The sequence below is a fragment of the Ostrea edulis genome, chromosome 3 (genome assembly GCF_947568905.1).
Source record: "Ostrea edulis chromosome 3, xbOstEdul1.1, whole genome shotgun sequence".
NCBI classification, from domain to species: Eukaryota; Metazoa; Mollusca; class Bivalvia; order Ostreida; family Ostreidae; genus Ostrea; species Ostrea edulis.
The window spans coordinates 85,763,297-85,786,356 of NC_079166.1; the positions used below are offsets into that span (position 1 = coordinate 85,763,297).

Here is a 23,060-nt window from a genome sequence, read left to right on the forward strand (position 1 = left end):
CCGCTTTTAATGTAAAGAAATATATACGGAAGAAGTATTCACTGTACCCAAATCAAATCATTTCTCAAATAAAAACAAAAACAGCATTTACATTTTGCTGACAGCATGCAAAGGTAACTAGAGAATAATTATACTGTCTTGCAAGACAATAATATTCAATCCCCAAAATCACATATTCATTTTCAAGAGGTTGAAAGGTGTTTGGAATAATTAAATACAAGTGTAATTATTACTTTAATATATAATAACTATTATAGGGCAACTTTCATTGAATTCAATATTTGGTGACGAAATGACCGCTAATTCCCATTAAGACAAGAAGAGAAATGTTGCATATATGTTCTATTATAGAAAATGTTGTGATGGTATATTGAAATGGCTCTTTTATTATAAATATTCAAGAAAAGTCGTGAACTTTGGTGCCCTTGCTGTTTCAGTTCTAAAATTTTAAGAAAAAAGTTGTGAACTTCTGGCACACGATTCTGAATACCAAAGAAAAAGTTGTGGTGCACTTCTGGCACACAGTTTTGATTCTGAATACCAAAGAAAAAGTTGTGGTGCACTTCTGGCACACTGTATCGTTTAGGAAATGTTGTGGTGCACTTCTGGCACACTGTGCCACTAGTGGCACACTGTGTGCTGCTAGTGGCACACTGTATGCCGCTAGCGGCATTAGCTGCACACTTCTGGCAAACAGCTCTGGCACACTGATTTGTTTGCCGCAAACTTGCAGCAAACTTGCGGCAAATTTGCAGCAAACTTTACATTTTGGTAAGGGTAATCGAGGGTTTCCCTGACTAGAAAAGCCATAAACTAAACGATGTTATATCACATAGCGTCACAGTTTCTTTTTACATCAGATAATCACAATTTTCTACTGGTATTCAGTGATAAAACTAAGCATACTGTACACTATACAGACGGACTTAGATTTCTTGCAAACACTAGTATGAACATGTTTTCCTTCTTTCCAGATCAACGATCAAAGGAAGCAATCTAGCGCTCTTAAAATCCATGGATGACGTCACTGGTTACGTATCACTATATCTGATACTCGCGATATTTATTTGAATACACCTTCCACGCCTACACATCGACCCGACCCTAAATCCTGACCATCTATAAGGATTTCATTAGACGCAATGGTCCTGGTTCCTTTAAAGTGTGGCCATGCCCCTAGAACTATCGACACAAAAGCTAAAATTTAATTGTTGCGTTGATGTGTAGAGAAACATGGATTGTAAGCATCTGACTGAATTTTAGTTTGTTTTATGTTACACGGTTTGTTGTGCTATTCTTGAAAAATACTGTCTATATGGACTGTGTTAAAGATAGATTAATTGCCAATACTCATTCAAGGACGGTAACTCTAGATGTAGATTAGCTGACATCGCCCATTCAAGTACGGCAACTCTAAGTCACAGATGTGAGATGAGCAATAAACGAAATACATTAAATCTATAACCAATCGCTTTGTGAAAATAAATTCCAAGGAATTGGAAGCGGTGGTGGACATGGCGTACGATGACGTGTTTGAGGTGATTGGTTCCTTTGGGCTCTACCAGAAGAGGTTGTACGTGTTATACACCCTTCCCGTGGTTTTCACCGCCATACAGACCTGCCTTTCCGTCTTCATTCTCTTCGCACCTGACCACAGGTAAGTAATCTAATGACCAGTCAACGCAACTTGCATAGGCGTAGCTTGGGTTCGAATATTACCGAGGCAGGGGGTCTGGGGGGCTGCGCCCCCCAGAAGCTATCGACATTTTAACAACGTAAAAGGTGGGTTTTTTTTTTTTTACCGAGGCAGCTGCCTCGGTTGCCTCAATGGAAGCTACGCCACTGAACTTGACGGATTTATAGTCACTTCCATGTACCCACATTCCGACATTTTTTCTCACCAGAGGGCGCGTTATGTAAGTTTCGTTTACTAAGGTAAAATTTTTTTTATATATTGTAAAGGGAACTTCCGAAGGAGTCTGAGAGCTTATAGTGTAAATGAAATATATCAACATAATATCTGTCATGTGTATATATTGAAGTAATGACAGATACTAATATATACATGGAGATATCGCTGGGGGGGGGGGGGGGGGGGCTGTGGTGATTGATGGGAGTCAATATATATCGGTAGGGCTGTGATGACTGATGGGATGCAATAGTTATTGGTAGGAGCTGTGATGACTTATGGGAGTCAATAGATATCGATAGGGGGCTGTGATGACTGAAGGGTGTCAACAGATATCGATAGGGGCTGTGATGACTGATGTGAGTCAATAGATATTAATGATAGGGGGCTATGATGACTGATGAGAGTCAATAGATATTAATGATAGGGGGCTGTGATGAATGATGAGAGCCAATAGGGGCTGTAAGCTCGCAAACGAGATGACGCGAGATTTGAGTACTTCCGGTGACAAACAAACCTTTACGGTTTGCATGAAATCATACCAGTTGGAAATATCCTGCAGTTTTTATCGTTGTTTTTGGTCGATGCAAAGAAGTGGACGTTATGGGGAAAGTTGTGCAGGTCAGTATAAATGCATTCTAATACCGGTAGTAAACTTGATTTCCATTAAATGATAAATATCTTGGTTTTGTTTGTCACCACATCTGTAGGGCCTTCATACCGATCATCAGTCTTTAGTTACATATACGCCCAAGTATAACTAAATAGATTTACATTTATTTATTTACAATCCACAAGTCAAGATGTACACAGTTATACACCACATGCAGCCAAGCTTGAAATTGTATAAATCAAATGTTTATAGAGGGAGGAGTATGATTTTACGATCTATAGAGAGAATTTTTACAAAAAACATCCCTAGACACGGCAGCTGTAGTACTGCTAAATAGCTCTTTCCATGCCATATACAACAAAACTTCATCATTGATTTCTTATTGGCGTCGCGCGTGTATGACCTTCTTTAGCTGTAATAATGTAACTCTTTCTTTTAAAAAAAAAAGGGGGGGGGGGTCAGAGTAAAAAATCTCGGAGAGGGCTACATTATAGCAGCTTAACCTTGATAAATGTAATATTTACACAATTTTCAAAAACAAGTGATAGTATTTGATATTATAAAACAATAAATGTTTTAGAAAGTGGATTTATTGAGATTCGATTGGCACTTGGTGGATGGGAGGGGGGTATAAATTGATAACATGATACAACAGTATTGATGGTTTACTGGGAATATTATTATTAAACAAACCTTCTCCACCCGCATTGAATTTTTCTATCCTCTCTCCCTAAACCAGTTTCAGATTGTATAAATACAGTTTGTGTATAGAAAATTATTAGTTTTACTAAATTCAAGAATATGGCTTTTACTTAAGACTTACAATAACTTCCTTCAGATGAAGAGAAATGTATTGCATGAAAATGATTTTTCTTCCAATTTTTTATTTAGGTTAGATGGATCGATCCCATTGAGACTACTCTCTTGAAATATTCCCGGACACCTTGATACCCAGGCCATGACATACAGTTCCTGTAAGTGCTGACATACCGTCAAAGCAGTGACTTGTGTAACACCGAATGGTGCAATCACTCATTTTTCAACTTTGAGTATTGGGATCAACATGTACTCCACAGAAAAGTTCCAGCAAAACCCAAAGCTGGAAAACCATCTGTGATCAATTAAAACAATGTGTCCTTGAACATTCCCGCTTTTTATCCTTGAGAGGACAGTTGGCTTATAAAAAAGTTGAACTGTGTTACATATTAGCCAGGAGAGTATTTACGTCTAGAGGGCTAACGAAAGGATAAAATTCACATGCCAGCAGTCTGCGAGCCAATATTAACCAAGATAAATATGTGCATGGGATGCATTAAACAGTATATTAAATTCTAATAACTGTTTATTCAACCGTAATATTTTTAAAACATTTTCTGGAGTGACTGTTAAGTACAATGCTCTACATGTTCACATCTTCAGGAATTAAGCACTCGGAGTTTTTTTTTGGGGGGGGGATTTTAATATCGTTTTCTTCATTTATTATTATTATTTGCAAATCTTGTATGATTAAAATAAAACTCGTGTGTTAAATAGTTTAGTATAAATAAAAAATGCACTATTGATTGTTATTGTTTTACTAAGTATGTTTTATCAATACATGTTGATTTTGAATTCATTCAGGAATGGAAATATTAAAAGAATAATTCTGTTAATGACTTAATGTTGTGTCCATTCAGAGTCCTTTATGATCCGGGAAAATTCTACAGTCAGCTGTTGTCCGAATAATTAAGTTGCAGTAATAAAATTCTATCACTTTGCAATGCTCTTTGTCCACTAAGAGTCCTTGATGATCCGGATAATTTTGCATGCAGTCGGCTATAGTCCAAACAATCGAAACGGAATAATTCATATTGCACAAAAGCTGGCCCTGTATCTGATAATAGCAAGGATGTCTGGACTTGAGGGAGTAAATACTCTTCCTGTATTCTAAATGTAATAAAAAGTTTATATATAATGTACAGTGAAGCGTACATGAGAAATAATATTACAAAGAAAATAGTTGTGACCTCAGAAATTAATTCAAGAATTTTCTGATGCTTACAATTTAACTTTTTTTTTCTTTCTGGCTGTAAACAGGCATTAATTATACTGAAGATATACATTCTACAAATTTTCTACCACATTATTGGAACCAGCCACTGAAATTACTCTCTCCGGCGTTTGCCTCCTGATATCTTTAGACAAGAACTGCCCCCCCCCCCCCCCCCCCCCCTGTAATTTCTTGCCAAATATATACAAACTTAATCAAGCCATAGATAATAAAGTTCTCTTAATAATACCAAAACCCAGTGAAGTAATAGGCCATAATATAACCATACCGCCCCCCCCCCCCCCCAATTTTAGCAACATCACAAAATTATCTACCTCAGTTACATTGCACATTTGTATGTCAATCATTAACAATAATATGCCTAGTAAAGAGAAGTATGTTTAATTAAAAGTATAAATGAATTGCGTAATTATCGAATAATTATTCATGAAGATGAAGGTATACTTGCAGTTACCTGGTTACTTTATACAACTTGTTCTCCATCGACACTTGAACCACTGCATTGACAATGCATGCCAACTTGTTAAACAGGAACATAACAAATGGTTGTGGTACACAGCGTTCTCTGATTTACTAATAAGAGTTGGTTTTTCGGACGTGTAGTTAGCCCCTATAGATATTAATGATAGGGGGCTGTGATGACTGATGAGAGCCAATAGATATTAATGATAGGGGACTGTGATGACTGATGAGAGTCAATAGATATTAATGATAGGGGCTGTGATGACTGATGAGAGTCAATAGATATTAATGATAGGGGCTGTGATGACTGATGAGAGACAATAGATATTAATGATAGGGGGCTGTGCTGACTCATGAGAGTCAATAGATATTAATGATAGGGGCTGTGATGACTGATGAGTCAATAGATATTAATGATAGGGGGCTGTGATGACTGATGAGAGTCAATAGATATTAATGATAGGGGGCTGTGATGACTGATGAGAGTCAATATATATTAATGATAGGGGGCTGTGATGACTGATGAGGGTATGACTGGCAGCTCATAATCGGTCAGCATAAAGAATGCATTATACAGTGTTGTAAAACACTTTTCTTACCTTACTTTTGTTTTACTGACTGTGGTATCGACTGGTACTATTTATAGTATTGACCTGTACTGAATAGAGTATTGATCTTTAATTGAATCTTTACTCCAGCTCTTTCTTGTTTGATAACAATCTTCTCTTGAGTGCAGACATTTATATAGAATGATAAAGAATTCTAAAGAATATCAGGGCATCAAAAACCGGGCACTTGGTACAAAAACAGAAAATTTAGTGACAAAATATCAATCTTGATTTTATTTATTCATTCACTTATATTGTTTAACTGTAGGTGCTCCTTACCCCATCTCCATAACGACACGTTCGCAATCCAGGGCCCAGATCACGAGCGAGTGGTCAACCAGACGATCCCGCTGGACATGAACATTCACTCCAGCATCGGCGAGGGCATACGTTACTCTCGGTGCCATGTCTTCCATAGAAATTTGAACTCCACCCCTGTACGATCCGCCTCAGACAATATCTCCATGTATTCGAACGAATGTCGGCGCTGGGTGTTCGACAAAACAGATTTTGAGAGCACGTTCGCTACCGAGGTACGGAGTGCCATTCACGAAGTGCACACATTCATAAATATCAGCGAATATTATTTAACGTGAATGTCACAGAATGATTGCATGCAAATCATAAATCATAAAAATCCCAGGTTGTACACTCAATTATCACACCCTTTTAGTTATTTTCAAATCCCACAACTTTATGAATTTGGTCGTGTTTCATGACAAGAAATTAATTACAGAGATTTCTGTTTTCTGGGATTGTACTGTCTTTCTGTGTCTTGTACTTTCGTTATTACGAATGTTTAGTATTATAATGAATACAGTGAAAAATGTTTAACCAGACACCTAGGCATTCCGACTCTTATTTTCTCAATTTCATATTTTCCTTGATTTTGATGTCCGAAAAGGATCAATTTCGTAAAGCTTAACAGCTCACTGGGATAATCTTGCGGTGACATAATTTTAACTCTCGACCTTGTCCTGACGTCATGATAGACTCTGCACATCATACTCATCAGTGATTGAATTGTGCTCACTGTTTTGCTTTATTTGAAGGATAACTTGGTGTGTACAAAGAAACTACATCGAACACACGCCACAATGGCCTTTATGGCTGGCTTCACGGTTGGGTCACTCGGAATCGGCGTCCTGTCCGACACGTAAGTCGCCTCAGTCTGCTCTGATTATTTCAGACGTCTTCTCCTATTAAAGTTGCATATGTATTTGAGGAAATGTGTAAAGCAAGATTGGGATCCAATTCAGCTTGTAAACGTCCATGATTTTACTCAACGCTCTCAGATTCAGCAGTACCGCAGAATTTACGTAAGGATATCTACATGCATTATGCACGTGTGTATTGATGTAGTGAAGTTAGGAAGATGTGCAGAATGACATGCTTCCACGATTACTTCACGATTTCATTACTTTGTAGGTTTGGCAGAAAGCACGCGCTGATGACGAGTATCATTCTCCATATTGTGTCAAATATCGCCGTTTCCTTCGTTACCGATTTCTGGGTCTTCTCGACGCTTCGGTTCTTCTCGGGAGTTTCCGTCGGTGGCCTTGTAAGCACAACATATGTAATGGGTAAGTAAGGCACTGGTTTTAAAGATGTGATTGTTCGAATCCTTTACCTAAATCTCAAGGTGACTACTACTTCTGTTATCTCAGAACATTGCCCGAGGTATCGACAGCTGTACAAATACCGGTATCCAGAAAAAAGGCGTATTTTATGGTTTGAATATCAATGGGAATATTTTTTGAAACGTTTTACCCAATGCTAACATAAAAAGGAATTTAAGGTATCAGACTATCCCCATTCGGTTAGGATGTCATCATCTAAAATAAAGACCAGGATTGATAAAGCATTCAAAACTTTTTATGTATTTTTATTGTCATTAGATTAAATTATGTTTACATTTTCTTAAGCAAACTTTTCAAAATATGTTCGATTCAATTTTGTTGACATACAAAATAATACTACGAGAATTCTTATTCAGTAGACAAGCATAAATATGCGTTGTTCCATTGCGCCAACCCTTCCCACATCCTTTGCAAAGGGAGATACAAGACATATGTGTAAAGAGAGTAGTTAAAACCGATGTTTTAGGGTCATTTTCGACGCATGCATTGATAAGTATCTTCTCGTATAGAATGAGGTCAGTCTGAACACGTAGTGAAAGGAGTCAAATAGCCAATCACAGCCTCCCTATTATTTTGTAACGTTTTAACATGAAACCTCAAAACGAGTCTGAACACCCAATTTGACCTCTAGAAATTTTGGATATCCATATATTGTTCTGCTTGTTCTGCGTATGGTCAGTTTTTAAATTGAGGCAGGCTACTGACAAACAAGTTGATGATACAGGGGTTTCAACAGTCTTGTTAGAATTGAGCATTTCGCAAATTCTATGGTCATTATAACGATCTAGTTTGCCAATACAACCTATCATTGGGTGAAACACTGTCTGCCGTGTTTCATACCGATTGTTAGTCCATTCTTGGCATACTGATTTTGAATACCGATAACTCCGTTTACCTGATCAAAATATAGGGCTCACGGCGGGTGTGACCGGTCGACAGGGGATGCTTACTCCTCCTAGGTACCTGATTCCACCTCCGGTGTGTCCAGGGGTCTGCATTTACCCAACTATCTATTTTGTATTGCTTATAGGAGTTATGAGATTGAGCACTCTTCGTTATCTTCACCATTCAAATGAAAAATTCAAGACTGACGACATAATTTCATTAGACTTTGATTCCTCAATTCTTATGAGACAAAACAATGATAAAATTGACGATTCTTTCTTGTCCTTTTGGCGTTAATAATAAGACTATTACCCTGCCTTCATTTTAACTTTATAAAGGATTAACAAAAATCAAGTGCATATAATCACAATATGAATCACATTCTTCAATTTGATCTATGTCTGCCGAAAGAAAAAGATGAAAATTTGTTTTAAGAAGACTGTATCGTAATGACGCCATATTTTACGATCACCAGTATTTCTTCTGTTTGAGCAGTAGGTCTTGAAAAAGATTAAATATTATCGAGGTGACATCCAATAACATGCATTTATGACACTCTATAACTATAACTTGATCACTGTTCGTTATCTTCACCTTTCATTTTCCCTTGCAGACCTCGAGTTGGTTGGACCGAGCATGCGGATGTGGGCTGGGATGTTTTTCCAGTTGTTCTGGGGACTGGGTGTGCTCCTGTTAGCGGCGACGGCCTACCTCATCAGGGACTGGCGATACCTCAATCTGGCTATGTCACTGCCAACTGTTCTGTTTATTTCTTATCAGTGGTAAGGGTAAAACTGCATTCCCAGACCAACAATGGTGAAATCAAACAGCGATTTGTTTTCAGACAAATAAGTAAATCTTTATCTTGCCAAAATTAGGATTAAATAAGCTAGTCTTAATCTCGTGTATGTTAGGATAAAATGACATACTTTTATCTCGTCAGAGTTACACAGTTAGGGGGATATGTCGTCATAGTCACCTAGTAGGATGATACGATGAGTTACTCTTGACTTCGTCTTTCGTCAGGTTGACCTGACTTGATTTTGTCTTTTGTTAGGTTGGGATGTCTTGATTTCGTCTTTTGTTAGGTTGGGATGTCTTGATGTCGTCTTTTGTTAGGTTGGGATGTCTTGATTTCGTCTTGCTTTAGGTTGAACTGACCTGATTTCGCCTTTCGTTAGGTTGAGATGTCTGGATTTCGTCTTCCGTTTACGTTGGGCTGACTTGATTTCGTTTTTTCTTTAGGTTGGTCCCAGAGTCTACTCGTTGGCTAGTAGTCCGTGGGAGGCACAAAGAAGCAGAGATAATATTTCGACACGCTGCCAAAGTAAACAAACGGCGATGTCCTGATCGAATTCTGACAGTGGAAGAAAACGAGGCTACCGTTAGACGGCATGTTTCCATCCGCAAGGTGTTGACGTATCCATGTTTGATCTTCAGGTTTATCTTTATATGCTTGAACTGGTATGTGTTTAGATATCACTGATCTAGAATTATATTGATTAAATGTCTGTCATGTTTAGATATCACTAACCTAGAATTATATTGATTAAATGTCTGTCGTGTATAGATATCACTGACCTAGAATTATACTGATTAAATGTATGTCGTGTATAGATATCACTGACCTGGAATTATATTGATTAAATGTCTGTCGTGTTTAGATATCACTGACCTAGAATTATACTGATTAAATGTCTGTCGTGTATAGATATCACTGACCTAGAATTATACTGATTAAATGTCTGTCGTGTATAGATATCACTGACCTAGAATTATATTGATTAAATGTCTGTCGTGTATAGATATCACTGACCTAGAATTATATTGATTAAATGTCTGTCGTGTTTAGATATCACTGACCTAGAATTATACTGATTAAATGTCTGTCGTGTTTAGATATCACTGACCTAGAATTATACTGATTAAATGTCTGTCGTGTTTAGATATCACTGACCTAGAATTATACTGATTAAATGTCTGTCGTGTATATATATCACTGACCTAGAATTATACTGATTAAATGTCTGTCGTGTTTAGATATCACTGACCTAGAATTATATTGATTAAATGTCTGTCGTGTTTAGATATCAATAACCTAGAATTATATTGATTAAATGTCTGTCGTGTATAGATATCACTAACCTAGAATTATACTGATTAAATGTCTGTCGTGTATAGATATCACTGACCTAGAATTATATTGATTAAATGTCTGTCGTGTATAGATATCACTGACCTAGAATTATATTGATTAAATGTCTGTCGTGTATAGATATCACTGACCTAGAATTAATGTCTGTTGTTAAAAAGTTTGTCGTAATGGTCATAGAAAGGCAAGCCATGACATCTACACTTTACCTGATAGATATGTTATTACACAAGCGTAATGTTATGCAACATTAACCATTGTAATCGGGAACAATGAGGATAATTTCAAATACGGAGACTGTCGTGATACATATCACTACATAGTGACGTCAGCTATCAACATTTACGAGTACATTTACATTTGTTAATCTGAGAAGCTCTATCAAGTTATATGGTACCTACTGCATTCAACATCATCGTCGCTAGCCACGGTTACTGAGTGCGGTAATGCCTACAATACCTCAAACCGTGCCTGCATGATCAGTGAAACCTCGATTTTCATGAATATTTATGAAAAGACACGATAATTTTTTTTTGACCAATCACATTCACAATAACAGATTTCCGATATTTTAATGACTCCACCCACAACTAAAACGTGCGATATTTGTTTACAAATGATAGCGGATCGCTGTCTACTGAAGCAAGTGAAGTTTATGAATAGTATATTTTGCGGTGTGACCGTTGAGACAAGCGAAGACCCTTCACATCTTGCAACACGACTTTTGTCATCATCTAAGGTAGGAAATATAACGCGATTAATGTCAACAGTGCATTGTGACGTCATCATTAGCTTCGATATTTTCTCTTTCAAATCAAAGAAATTATTCACAACAAAACGTACGAAGACATGGGAAAGCTTGTCTGAAATCTAAAATCATCTACGGTATTTTCCAAACTCTTTATTTGCTTTATTTACGGAGTTGTCAATGAAGTATACCGCAGTGGCGGTGACATTTTCCGGAAGCATTATGGGTAGTCCTCGTGATTTTTCAGCTGATGAAGAGCAAATCATGTGACTCAATTGTATAATCATTGGAGCGAAGTTGTCGCGTCGCTTCGCGACACAAGTTTCGCTCGATATTAAATTAAATTTGCATTAACAGTGGTGGTTACGCTTGTAAATTCTGTTTTAATAAACTTAATTGTATTCTCAAACTTGATGAGGAAATTCGGGGTAAAGTGGATGTGTTGAAATCTGAAACACTAGCGCTGATCTAAAAAGAGCAGCGTGGTTACGCATATTATATGGTTTATTACACCAGTGAAGTGAACAAAGAAGCACACCTAAAACGACTCCAGTTCTCAATCGGCAATCCTCGGATCATTCCGCTACGAGCACACAATGATCTCCGAATGATTTTCTTTCTACCAAAGAAAATTCATGTAAGCTCACCGATTGGTTGACTAATGAACATCGATTCATGAAGTCGGGGATTTTTTTTAATCATACAGCCACGGCATATGACGTAGACTACATGGAGACAATAGGCATTATTTGCGACGTTGATTAAATATCAGCATCTCGAGAAACTACCTCTATGTGCGACCATTAGAATATTGTTAAAGGGGGCAATATATTTTATATTTCAAACAAATTGTTAGGCCGTTCTTTACTTATTGATTTTAACTACAGGTTATTCCGTTTACCTGATTAATATATTGGGCTCACAGCGGGTGTGACCGGTCAAAGAGGGGTGGTTATTCCACCTAAGCACCTCACCCCCACCTCTGTGGTATGTCCAGGGATTAGTGTTTGCCCTTATCTTAATTTTTCGTTGGTATGGGATTTGTGAGATTGATCATTGTTCCTTATCTTCATTTGTTCTTATTGCACCTGAACGTTTGTGTTGTGCATGTGACAAGTGCGAGGTCATGAGTTCATGTGTTGTAAACAATTGCAACAACCACTACAAGTACAGTATGCAAAGTTAATGAAACTCGTTTTTCTTGGTGTGTGTAAATAAAGTGCTGACGTTTAATGAATTTATATCTGCATTGTGTTACAGGTCTTGGAATTTACCGATATAAAAATCAATTCTAACATCGACTCCTATAACGAGCTTTAAACATTTACCGATATAAAAATCAATTCTAACATCGACTCCTATAACGAGCTTTAAACATTTACCGATATAAAAATCAATTCTAACATCGACTCCTATAGCGAGCTTTAAACATTTACCGATATAAAAATCAATTCTAACATCGACTCCTATAACGAGCTTTAAACATTTATACAGAAAAAAATTACCATACATTTATATCCAATGCATTTTTTGACGTCAACAAAACCTTAACGACCTTCAATTTTTGATATTACAAAGTCACATCTCGTTGACTTGAGATAATGAACCTACGTGGTTTACCTCGATTTGATCTTTGGTCACGTGATAGCATACAGAATGCAGTGTGCCACACTAGTATAACAAGATGTAATCCGGAGCAAGATGATAGCCGTGACATTACGAGAAACGATTTGATTTCATAATACAAAATTGTTTGAAATAATGCATTTTTAGATCCAAATGAGGAAACTGTTTTGGGCAGCAGAAAATACAACGTTCTGATTTTTCCGCATCTGAAGATAATTACGTTTCTATTTTTAACTCCTTAATAATTCTGATCATGCATGATATATTGACATTTCCACCCACACCCCTACATCACTGTCCTAGGGTTAGTTTAGAACCGTGTCCGTTTGTTTACTATGACAGAGAAAATACACTTGACTTAAGTTTATGAAAAGATGTAAGTGTAAGCATGACATCAGATGGTCACGATACGCTTGATTAAACATAGGGTTTGAAAGGGGGTCAAGGCATTACTACTGATTGATTAAAAGAGGTAAGGGTGTTATTTTTTGTCTATTAAACATGTTCAATCCATTGGTAGAGATTATATCAGGTGCGCATATAGCTCGCGTAGAGCGAGAGTCCTATCCTGTTTACGGCTTCCCTGGGCATTAATATTTTTGTCGTGAAAAACTAAGTGTTAGTCCTGAATAAAAATTGGATCCCTTAGAAAAAAAATTACGTGGGGTAGAACTCCTCTCTTGGGAACGAGTTTTGTGTCCTCTCGTGTATGTAATATGTACCCGCGCTCGCTCTAACAGTAACACCGTCAACAAATTACGTAAACTATATGTATCTCCTACACAAAAGAGCTTCAAACATCTCAACCTTTTACCACAAATGTATTTTTAAACCCGTTTTATTTCACAAAATGGAATTTTGTTATTTCTACCACATTATCAATTTTCTATTTGTATAATTCTACAGTGTATAGTGTGTCTTCACCGACAGATTTCTTTTTAACCCACTGGAGCAATTCAAAAGCTCATGGATTGATGGACGCAACATTTCTGAAAAAAAGGAATTCTGGGACGGCCTTTGTATATCTTCGTTAATTCAGTCGCATTTAGAATAGATGTAGAAGTGTCCCCGCACCCACTCCAGTAGATCCGCTCTGTGATTATAAAGAATTGATGATGATGATGATGATGATGATGATGATGATGATGACAAAGATTCTTACAGGTTGGTCGTTGCCATGGAGTTTAGCGGACTGTCGTTGAACGTCAGCAATTTGAGCGGTGATGTATACCTTAACTTTTTCCTGACAAGCCTGGCGGAGATTTTAGGCTTTGTAATCTGCATCCCTCTGTTGAACCGGGTGGGGAGGAAGCCAGTCTACATTTCCTCCCTCTTGTTCGGGGGCATGGCTCTGGTGCTGACCACATTCCCCATTTTGTATGGATCACAAGGTAACTGAAAACCAGTTCACAACTTTCCCCAACTTCTGCAGTGAATAGGAATGGTCTTCAAGTATATAGCGTAGTTCTTTAAAAATGTCCTTGGGCTAGTTTTACATACAATTTGACACGCTTTGTTGTAAATACAAGACCTGTCTCTAAGTCAGGATTATAGAATTAAATTTTCATTGTTTTAGTCTACCTCAAGCTTGATTGACATGTCTTAGACAAAATATTATCTCTCTATATATTATACACGTGCATTCGACTGATACTTCCGCTGAAGTCTCGAATTGTCTCTGTCATTGCTGTGTAGATTCAGCCAATCATCTACCAGATACAAACCATTTCAGTAAATGAATTTCATATTGTAACGTGGTCGTCAGGGTAAACAAATCCCAGACTCTGGTAGCGAGTAGCATACCATTCTTATATTGAATCTAGTTATAAAACTCTGGTAGCGAGTGAATTTCAAGTAAATAAGACAAGGCGGTATAAATGTTGATCAAATATTATTACGATTTCTGTAGCATAGAAATGATATTTACAATGAAAACGTGCTATTTTAAGACAAGATGGAGAATTATGTAGTCCAAAACAGAAATAGTTAAAACGAAAGTGAAAATGAAGACGATTAAAAAACAAGTTGCGATGGACTGGTACATCTCCTTTGGACTGGGAGTAATTTATGGGGCATAGCTTACCGACAGCTAAAACACGTCCGTCTCGGATCTGTCGAGGATGAGATCTGTCAGTTGGAGCGACTTCATTAACGACATCAGTGGTCGCACGTGCGACAACAGCAACGAAGCATCTTCGTCCAAATAATGGCGTCTTTATAGATGGTCACGACCATGTAAACATTGGACTACGGTAAAGGCTGAAGAATTCCATCTCAGCTTATTACAATATACATATATATTATATTAATCGAATACTTTGAACAACATTTCCATCATCTTCACAGATCTGCAATGGGTGACTGTGGGCCTGTCCCTAATAGGCAAGATTGGAGCAGCGGCTTCTTTTGGGACCATCTTCCTTTACTCTGCCGAATATTTCCCGACAGTGATCAGGAATTCGGCACTTGGAGTCGCGAGCTTCAGCGCACGTTGTGGCGGAATGTTGGCTCCGTACGTCGTGGATTTGGTAAACCTTTTTGAAATTTTAGATATAGATGTAATAATGTATTCACTCTCAACTATATGCTTTACAATATATGATGATATCAGCACTTTGGTTTGTTAATACATGTATTTATTCGTTTTGTCTATTTCATGACCGGATTCGTAGTTTTGGAGGCGCTTGTTTCGTTAGTCTAGGAGGTGCTTGATTCGTTAGTCTATGGGGCGCTTGGTTCGTTAATCTAGGAGTGCTTGATTCGTAAACGGGAAAATCACGGGTTCCATCCTCGACTCCATCGTCGTGTCAGGCTTAAACTGTTAGATATAGGTAGTGATTGTTCCTTTGCTAAGAGTCCAATCTAAAGAATGAAAGCCGCGGCTCTCTGGTTATTACCCATAACAATGCTCTCTGTGAACGAAATATTTCCGAAAGGAGCGTAAAACAACATACATCAAGATGTTTAATTTTTGCATCTCTTTCAGAATGTTTCACATGCACATACCGAAAGGTCACCAGCTGTAAGAGAACGGACACAAAAGTAGACCTAAATGTGTGTTTAGCGCTCAGGGCCCTGCCAATGAGGTATCTTTATCGTGTCAAAGCCCGTCTTGACATAGGACCTCAGTGTTAAGGTACCGCCCGAAAGACCCACGACTCTCTCTTCTAAATGCCTCAATTGTTTGGCAAAGAAACAGCTACTACCTAATCTTACGTCATAGGTTTGATGCAGCCGATGTATCAGATGAACGCACGCCCTCGTCGTCATGAAGTGAACACTTTACCCACTTTACCCCAAAAGCCCTCCCAACCGGTCACTAATGTACATATGTGTCATATATTCTACAAACATACATTTCATTAAGTAATTTCGTAAAGTATGCATACATGTACATGTATAATGATCTCTCTTTTCTGTTTGTTAATCATTCAATTCTGCAGATAGCTCGTTGCTTGGTGTTTCCCTGAGAATATATTACTTCTTTAAGTTTCCAATTTGACATTATGTGTTCATTTGGGTCCAGTCCATTCTCATTTTCGTATTACTCAATAGACTCAAAGTTATTCATCGACCTCACAACTTAGTCTCATATCTCACATTCTCAACGGAAGTACGCTTTACAATTTCATGTGCGGATCTAGAGGGGAGGGGTGACACCTCCCCTGGAATATTAAATAAAATGCATATTCATCTGAAACTTAGTAGTAAATCAATACCAAAAATCATTGGCCAGAACCCCCTCTCGTAAAACTGCCCCACCCCCTTGAAACAATTTTTGGATCCGCGAATGCGTTTCTAATGGCAAGCGCTTGACGACGGAACCTATCGTTCATCCTAATATCCACCCCTTTAATTGAGAGGACAATGTTGTTCAGTGCATTCAAGCAAGCGTGTTTTGTTTTTTGTTTTTTGTTTGTTTGTTTATAAGCATTGTCCCTAAAAATCAACCAAAATTTAAGGTTTCATAGCATCAAATTTACTGTCATAATTCAGTTTCATATGCCTTTATCTTTGTGATACGTTCTTGTTTTTTTGTTAAACGTATTGCTTATTGCTTATTACAGGTTTTACAGATCAGAAGAGCTGCATTGATATAATTACGTACCCTGTCTGTGGGGATTTGCAAGTCATTTTCAACTCGTATTTATACATTTTCTTTATTCCAGCGAGACTTTGCTAAGTATTGCCTACAAGGTTTAATAGAGAGGTAAAGACAAAGATATATAATAAAGACCGAGGTTTACCGAGGGATGATATATATAATAAAGGCCGAGATTTACCGAGAGATGATATATATAATAAAGACCGAGGTTTACCGAAGGAAGACAGCCCCAGATTTACATAATTCTCTCTTTGTTTATGGTAATATACATTTCCTTTACCAATTGTGCGTGTATCGTCTTCATTTGAATATTCATGAGATGTAACATGAACCAGATTATTTTGATTGTAAATTGTTCTCGCTCGAGTTATATTCTTTTCAAAAGACCTCAGTTGTGCTATGTTTGATATCCGGCAGGCCATTGACAACTCTTCAATTTTTGTTCTTGGACAAATTCAAAGGTTTATACGAACATTATATTTCAGCCCGGAGATTTTTTAATATAGATACAGCTTGAGTCGGATCGAGAACTACACTGTATCGATATTTTTCAGAGTTACAAGAAATATGTAGCTTTAGAATACATGTATGTAAACTGTGTTATATGTCTATAATTTATCATAAATATCAGGGTCAGATTGTCGAGGGTGATGTTGGACGAGTACTCCCGATGTCTGTATTCGGAGTCTCGGCAGTTGTCGTTGGTTTGATGTCCATTACCTTACCGGAAACCCTCAACCGAAAATTGCCGGAAACGATAGAAGATGCAGTCGCCTTTGATCGGTAAGTTTAAAACAGTCACATCCGTTGATTTTTCACTCATATGGAGACGTCAACATTGCCGGTGAAGAGCTGAACATTTAGGCCAATGCTCGGCGCTATGGCCTTTAAGCAAGGAGGGAGCTTTATCGTGCCACATCTGCTGTGATACGGGGCCTCGGTTTTTACGGTCTCATCCGAAGGACCGCCCCATTTAGTCGCCTCTCACAACAAGCAAGGGGTACTGAGGGTCTATTCTAATCCGGATCCCCACGGGATCAGTTGTTAGCTGTGTTGACTTAATCAATCGGCACCAAAAGATCGATGATCCGAAAATCGATGTAACGATTGTACATGTATACAAAGGTGTATGAAATTTTAAATATTGTGGCATCGTCAGATACCCACGTGCTGCGTCGTCGGATACCCACGTGTTGCGTCGTCGGATACCCACGTTGATCTCGTTTTCTACTTATCCCGTGATATGATTATCCGACATGATATTGGTGCAGACACCACAGAACACGAATACATGTAGGATTTCCCACAATGTAACCCTATCACTAATACATGAAATCTATCAATTCGATGGATATTTATAGGGAAGTTGGGTAGGGGTGGGGTTTGGTAAGTGCTCAAATTTATAATCAGAATGTTTTTCAATTGAATTTCAAAAGAAATCAATATGTAGAATCAGTGGCCGCGCTTGTTTCCGACATCCGGGCGACGACCCAGTTCACCTTTATCAACTGACTCGAGTGGGAAATCAACCGAATTTCTATCGAAATGTAAAACCAAACATTATGGGTTTAAAAAAACATTTGCGAAACAGATTTCATAAAATGTACCCCATGTCAATTTATAAATGATAATTGATAATCAGTTTTCTATTTAATATTTTGTTCACAAAAAAAAAAAAAAAAAAATGCAGACTGAATTAGAACTTCCACAGGGAAGCAGTGTTGGTCGTATCATCGTGCATACGAAAACAAAAAAATGTCAGAAAACGTACCTTTTACCGTACTACTTTGTGCTCATTGAAAATTAAACCCTTTATTGAATGAAAATGGATAAATCACGAGCAAGAAAATGTTTATCGCCGTTTTCCGCCATATTGTTTTCTATTTGCCCGCTCTAGATTCATCGGGCTATCCGGACTACTTTCCGGACAATCTGCGGCTTAAAAATACTTAAAACAAGTTACTTACCCGATTCCAGAAGTATCAATCGGCTTGTCACCCGGTTGAGGAAACAAGTTCGCCCACTGTTTGATTCTGCGGGAAAATTTGATATGATTTACAAAATGTAGCAATAAATAAAATTTATAGAAATATTAATTTCCCAACCATGTTCGTACTCGGAGCTATACATGTAACATAAATACGGGAATTATGATTTACAAAAGGACTTTTTAAAACCCCACAGCAATATGTACAAGAGAGAGAGAGGCGGAGGTGATGAATAATTTGAATTAAAATCCACGTATGACGTCATTCTTTTGTTCGAACACTCCATTATTTTTCAGGAATGAAGTGTTCGGAAAGTAGGTCAACCTTTATACAAGTAGATATAAATGCATGCAACAAAAGAATGAAAAACGTAATACATGATTAAAATGCACAAAGTTTAGTAGCAAGGGGCCCAGCAAAGGAGGATTTTAAGTGGGTCAATGTACTCGTACATTAACCCTTACTTATCTCCCTTTCACTAAGAAAGCTACATGACGTTACTGGTTAATTTATCAAGGATATTGATATATTGCGTATCTACAGAAATTATCACGGGATGATGATCTAGGAAATGTATGTTTTATTAGTTGCGAACTGTCTGAGCAGCATTCCTCCTCGTATCTGATGTAGATCGGCAATTCAACAATCATCATAATGAAAGTTAGAAATAGTGCAAGGTTGGGGTAAATGTCTATACAAATTATATCACATTTCTGTATTTTTTGTAAGAAATAAGCATATGTTTGCACATCACGCGATTATCCCATACAATAACAAGTGTCATGAATCCCAGCCAAGGTCTTCTAGACAAGGGCGACGTGTTACTGGAAGGAAAGGCGTAATCTCTTATTAAGCATATTAATATTTGAGTTATTGAATTTACTAGGCGAGTGTAAATACAAACAATTTGGAGCAGTACTTCTTATAAATTCATACCCGGAACTTTACATTCAGCTCCGGTTGGTTCTAGCAATTAATGTACACATAGGTTCAAATAAGTACGAAAGCCTTAGTGCCATGTAAAAAGTAAAGTCATATTTCATTATCTCGTAATTACGAGAAAAGATCTCTTAATTATGAGATAACTAATCGGCTTTCGTAAATAAGTGATTTGACAGTTAAACTAACTCTAGATATCACTATTAGCATTGCATACTGTCTAGGTATGAAAATCCAAAAATGAAAAGAGTCACTAAATTTTTCGTTCAAGGTCACTAGGAGAAGAATGATTTTAAAAGCATTTTTTTTAAATTATATCTTTGATCTTACGAGATTATACTTTATGATAAGGCCGCTTGTAGTCATAAATCAAGATCGATCAAGTAATGTCAAGGACACTGCGAGAAAGCATAGACTTCTTGTCCGACCATATCCTGGTAAGAGAATTTGAAACAATAGACATTTATACTGGATCCATAATAAATGTCGTACTTCGTGTTATGTGATCCTTCAGTGAGGTGATTTCTTTCAAGTCATTGTTGTCTGGACTCCAGCTTCAATTAATTCAAAAATGTGGAGTTCACGCAGTTATGCAGTTCTTTCTTCTTTTCTTTCTTTTCATAACTGATTGTGTGAACTTTTTATGAAACATTTGATATGTACACATTAAACCTGTATTTTCTAGGAATTTCTTTGTGCGGAACGCTTGTCATTACTCTAAGTTACCCATCCTACACTAATCTCGGCTGAGATTCGGCTTGGCTGAATATTTGGACTGACGCCTTCACCGAATCTCGGAGCAGTCTTTCATAATTCAGGTCTGGAAATTTTTTTTCAGCTTCGGTCGGTTCTAGCAATTAATGTGCACTTAGGTGACACTATTGTTCGCTTCAAATAAGTGATTTGACAGTTAAATTAACTCTCTATCACAAATAATGCTACAGGGCTTTGGTAACAATTCATTCGTTCGTTACCTTGATTATAGCTACATGTAAAATCTTAATTTTGTGACTTTTGACGGACTGATGTAATTTGAGTGTCTCGATTAGAGGAATGTTTTCTGCACAACTGCTAAAGAAAAATTATTTACTAGATCTTTATATTTTACATGAAAACCCGTTGTGTCATTGAAGATACTACTTTCATATGTGGTCACAAGACAAACTATTTACTTTAAAATCCTTGATTTCTGTGGGGATTGATTTTCCTATTTACTGTAAAATCCTTGATTTCTGTGGGGATTGATTTTCCTATTTACTGTAAAATCCTTGATTTCTGTGGGGATTGATTTTCCTATTTACTGTAAAATCCTTGATTTCTGTGGGGATTGATTTTCCTATTTACTGTAAAATCCTTGGTTTCTGTGGGGATTGATTTTCCTATTTACTGTAAAATCCTTGATTTCTGTGGGGATTGATTTTCCTATTTACTGTAAAATCCTTGATTTCTGTGGGGATTGATTTTCCTATTTACTGTAAAATCCTTGATTTCTGTGGGGATTGATTTTTCTATTTACTGTAAAATCCTTGATTTCTGTGGGGATTGATTTTCCTATTTACTGTAAAATCCTTGATTTCTGTGGGGATTGATTTTCCTATTTACTGTAAAATCCTTGATTTCTGTGGGGATTGATTTTCATTGTTGCCATGGTGTGATCATACCTTCTAATTTTAATCTACAACCAACAATTACCATAAAAGAAAAATCTTTTCTATCTTGAGATCAGATGTCTACAAATATGTTTGATTTTCTCTATAAAATGAAAAGATTCACTAAATTTTCCGTTCAAATAAAGACTTCCATGGCACAATATTTTATCTCCTGAAATTAAAGAGTTCCTATAGTCACATTCCCAATACATTTTTATCTCCATATACCTATCTGTACATCGCTATTATAAAAAAAAACCCTATAGGATTCTTTAATCTTGGGAGATAAATTATTGTGCCATGGAAGACATAATTTTAACAGAAAATTTAGTGATGAATTTACATACTTAGATGGTAAGCAATGCAGCATTAATAGTAATATAGAGTTGGTTTGATAGTCAACTAACTTATCTGAAGCGAACAGTAGTGTCACCTAAGTGCACATTAATTGCAAGAATCGGCGGAAGCTGAAAGTATATTCCCAGAAATGAATGAAGGACTGCACCGAGATTCGATGAAGGCGTCAGTCCCAAATATTCAGCCGAGCCGAATCTCAGTCAACAGTCAAGATCAATCCCACACATTTATAATTGTATCAAAGATTCATTTCCGTTATCTATCTCCAGATCCAATCCAATCAAAGACAACATTGAATTAGATATAGTCGCTAGCCAGCCTTTAAATGAACCAATGAACGAAGACAATAATGTCATGTGACAACTGGAGTTCCAGATTACAAGCTTCATGTGGTGATGTATGAGAGAGAGAGAGAGAGAGAGAGAGATCACAATAAATTATTTTCTGTCCAGTCAGTATTTATTGAATCTTTTGTAAATGGAAGGTTTATCTTTACATATTAGATGCGTTTTTCTGTTTGTTATATAATTTACGAAAACAGGCACGTGCGATTTATTACACATCCTGTATCATCACCCAGTATATTAATCTATTATACCTTTGTGGAACACCTCTCAGAGCTCTGTATTTTTCATTCGTAGTACAATGGATTTTTCCCATTTGGAAACAAAACAATGGAGAAAGGAATGTTAGTTAGAGATTAGAAACAGGAGTTGAAAGAGAAATGTAGAAGTATTACTTTTTGGATATAATAATGACAAAGAGATATTCAATAAAAGATGTGTTCAGTAATTATAGATGCATACAATTCTTTTGAATTGTGGACAACATTTTCAAATCAAAACAACAATACACGCCAATGTCAGCATCGCACCCCTTGTCTAACCTGACATTTGAGTCTCGGGTTGATCTGTAGTGCAATAAAGATTTGTCAATTCTTACACATGTAATGATAATGAACTATAACCTATTGAACTTGTGTTTTGTACTCCGGAGTATTTAATACTTCGGACCGCATACAGTGCAATGCCTTATGTTTTTTAAATGAATGTATTAGTTTTATTTTCAAAGCATATAATTGTTTTTTACATTTCATGTTTGTTTTGTTAAATCTATTTTGTATAGTTTTACAAATATATAGGTCGTTCATCTTTTAAATAAACTCAGAACAATTTCAATAGTGTGTGATAGTACACCGGGATTATAACCCTGATGAACTCGTAGCAATCCCAGCTTCGGTTTACATTGAGTTTACGTAGAGTCTAAATTGAGTTCAATCTAACAAACATTAGATCCGCTCAAGTGGTAATATGTAGCAATATACGTGAG

At 37.0% G+C, this 23,060-nt stretch overlaps 1 protein-coding gene and 1 long non-coding RNA gene across 2 annotated transcripts; both read left to right on the top strand.

The window, feature by feature from the left end:
* The first annotated feature begins 1,508 nt into the window (after nucleotides 1-1,508).
* Nucleotides 1,509-22,903, top strand: LOC125673919 (organic cation transporter protein-like). Its single transcript, XM_048910879.2, has 10 exons — nucleotides 1,509-1,657; nucleotides 5,911-6,175; nucleotides 6,695-6,798; nucleotides 7,071-7,225; nucleotides 8,781-8,949; nucleotides 9,413-9,631; nucleotides 13,858-14,084; nucleotides 15,040-15,221; nucleotides 17,430-17,581; nucleotides 22,001-22,903. Exons 1-10 carry the CDS (start codon nucleotides 1,515-1,517, stop codon nucleotides 22,089-22,091), a joined length of 1,707 nt encoding a protein of 568 aa, XP_048766836.2. The 5' UTR covers nucleotides 1,509-1,514; the 3' UTR covers nucleotides 22,092-22,903.
* Nucleotides 2,362-4,282, top strand: LOC125673926 (uncharacterized). The gene is made up of 2 exons (XR_007369842.2): nucleotides 2,362-2,530; nucleotides 3,414-4,282. It is a non-coding gene; the product is annotated as an uncharacterized LOC125673926 (long non-coding RNA).
* Nucleotides 22,904-23,060: the final 157 nt, after the last annotated feature.

Bases quoted from the DNA above. Each gene is read 5' to 3' on its own strand.
- LOC125673919 (XM_048910879.2), top strand. From the start codon at position 1,515: ATGGCGTACGATGACGTGTTTGAGGTGATTGGTTCCTTTGGGCTCTAC. The intron at 6,176-6,694 runs GTACGGAGTGCC...CTTTATTTGAAG, and splicing joins AGAGCACGTTCGCTACCGAG to GATAACTTGGTGTGTACAAA. The intron at 17,582-22,000 runs GTAAGTTTAAAA...ATCTATCTCCAG, and splicing joins GATGCAGTCGCCTTTGATCG to ATCCAATCCAATCAAAGACA.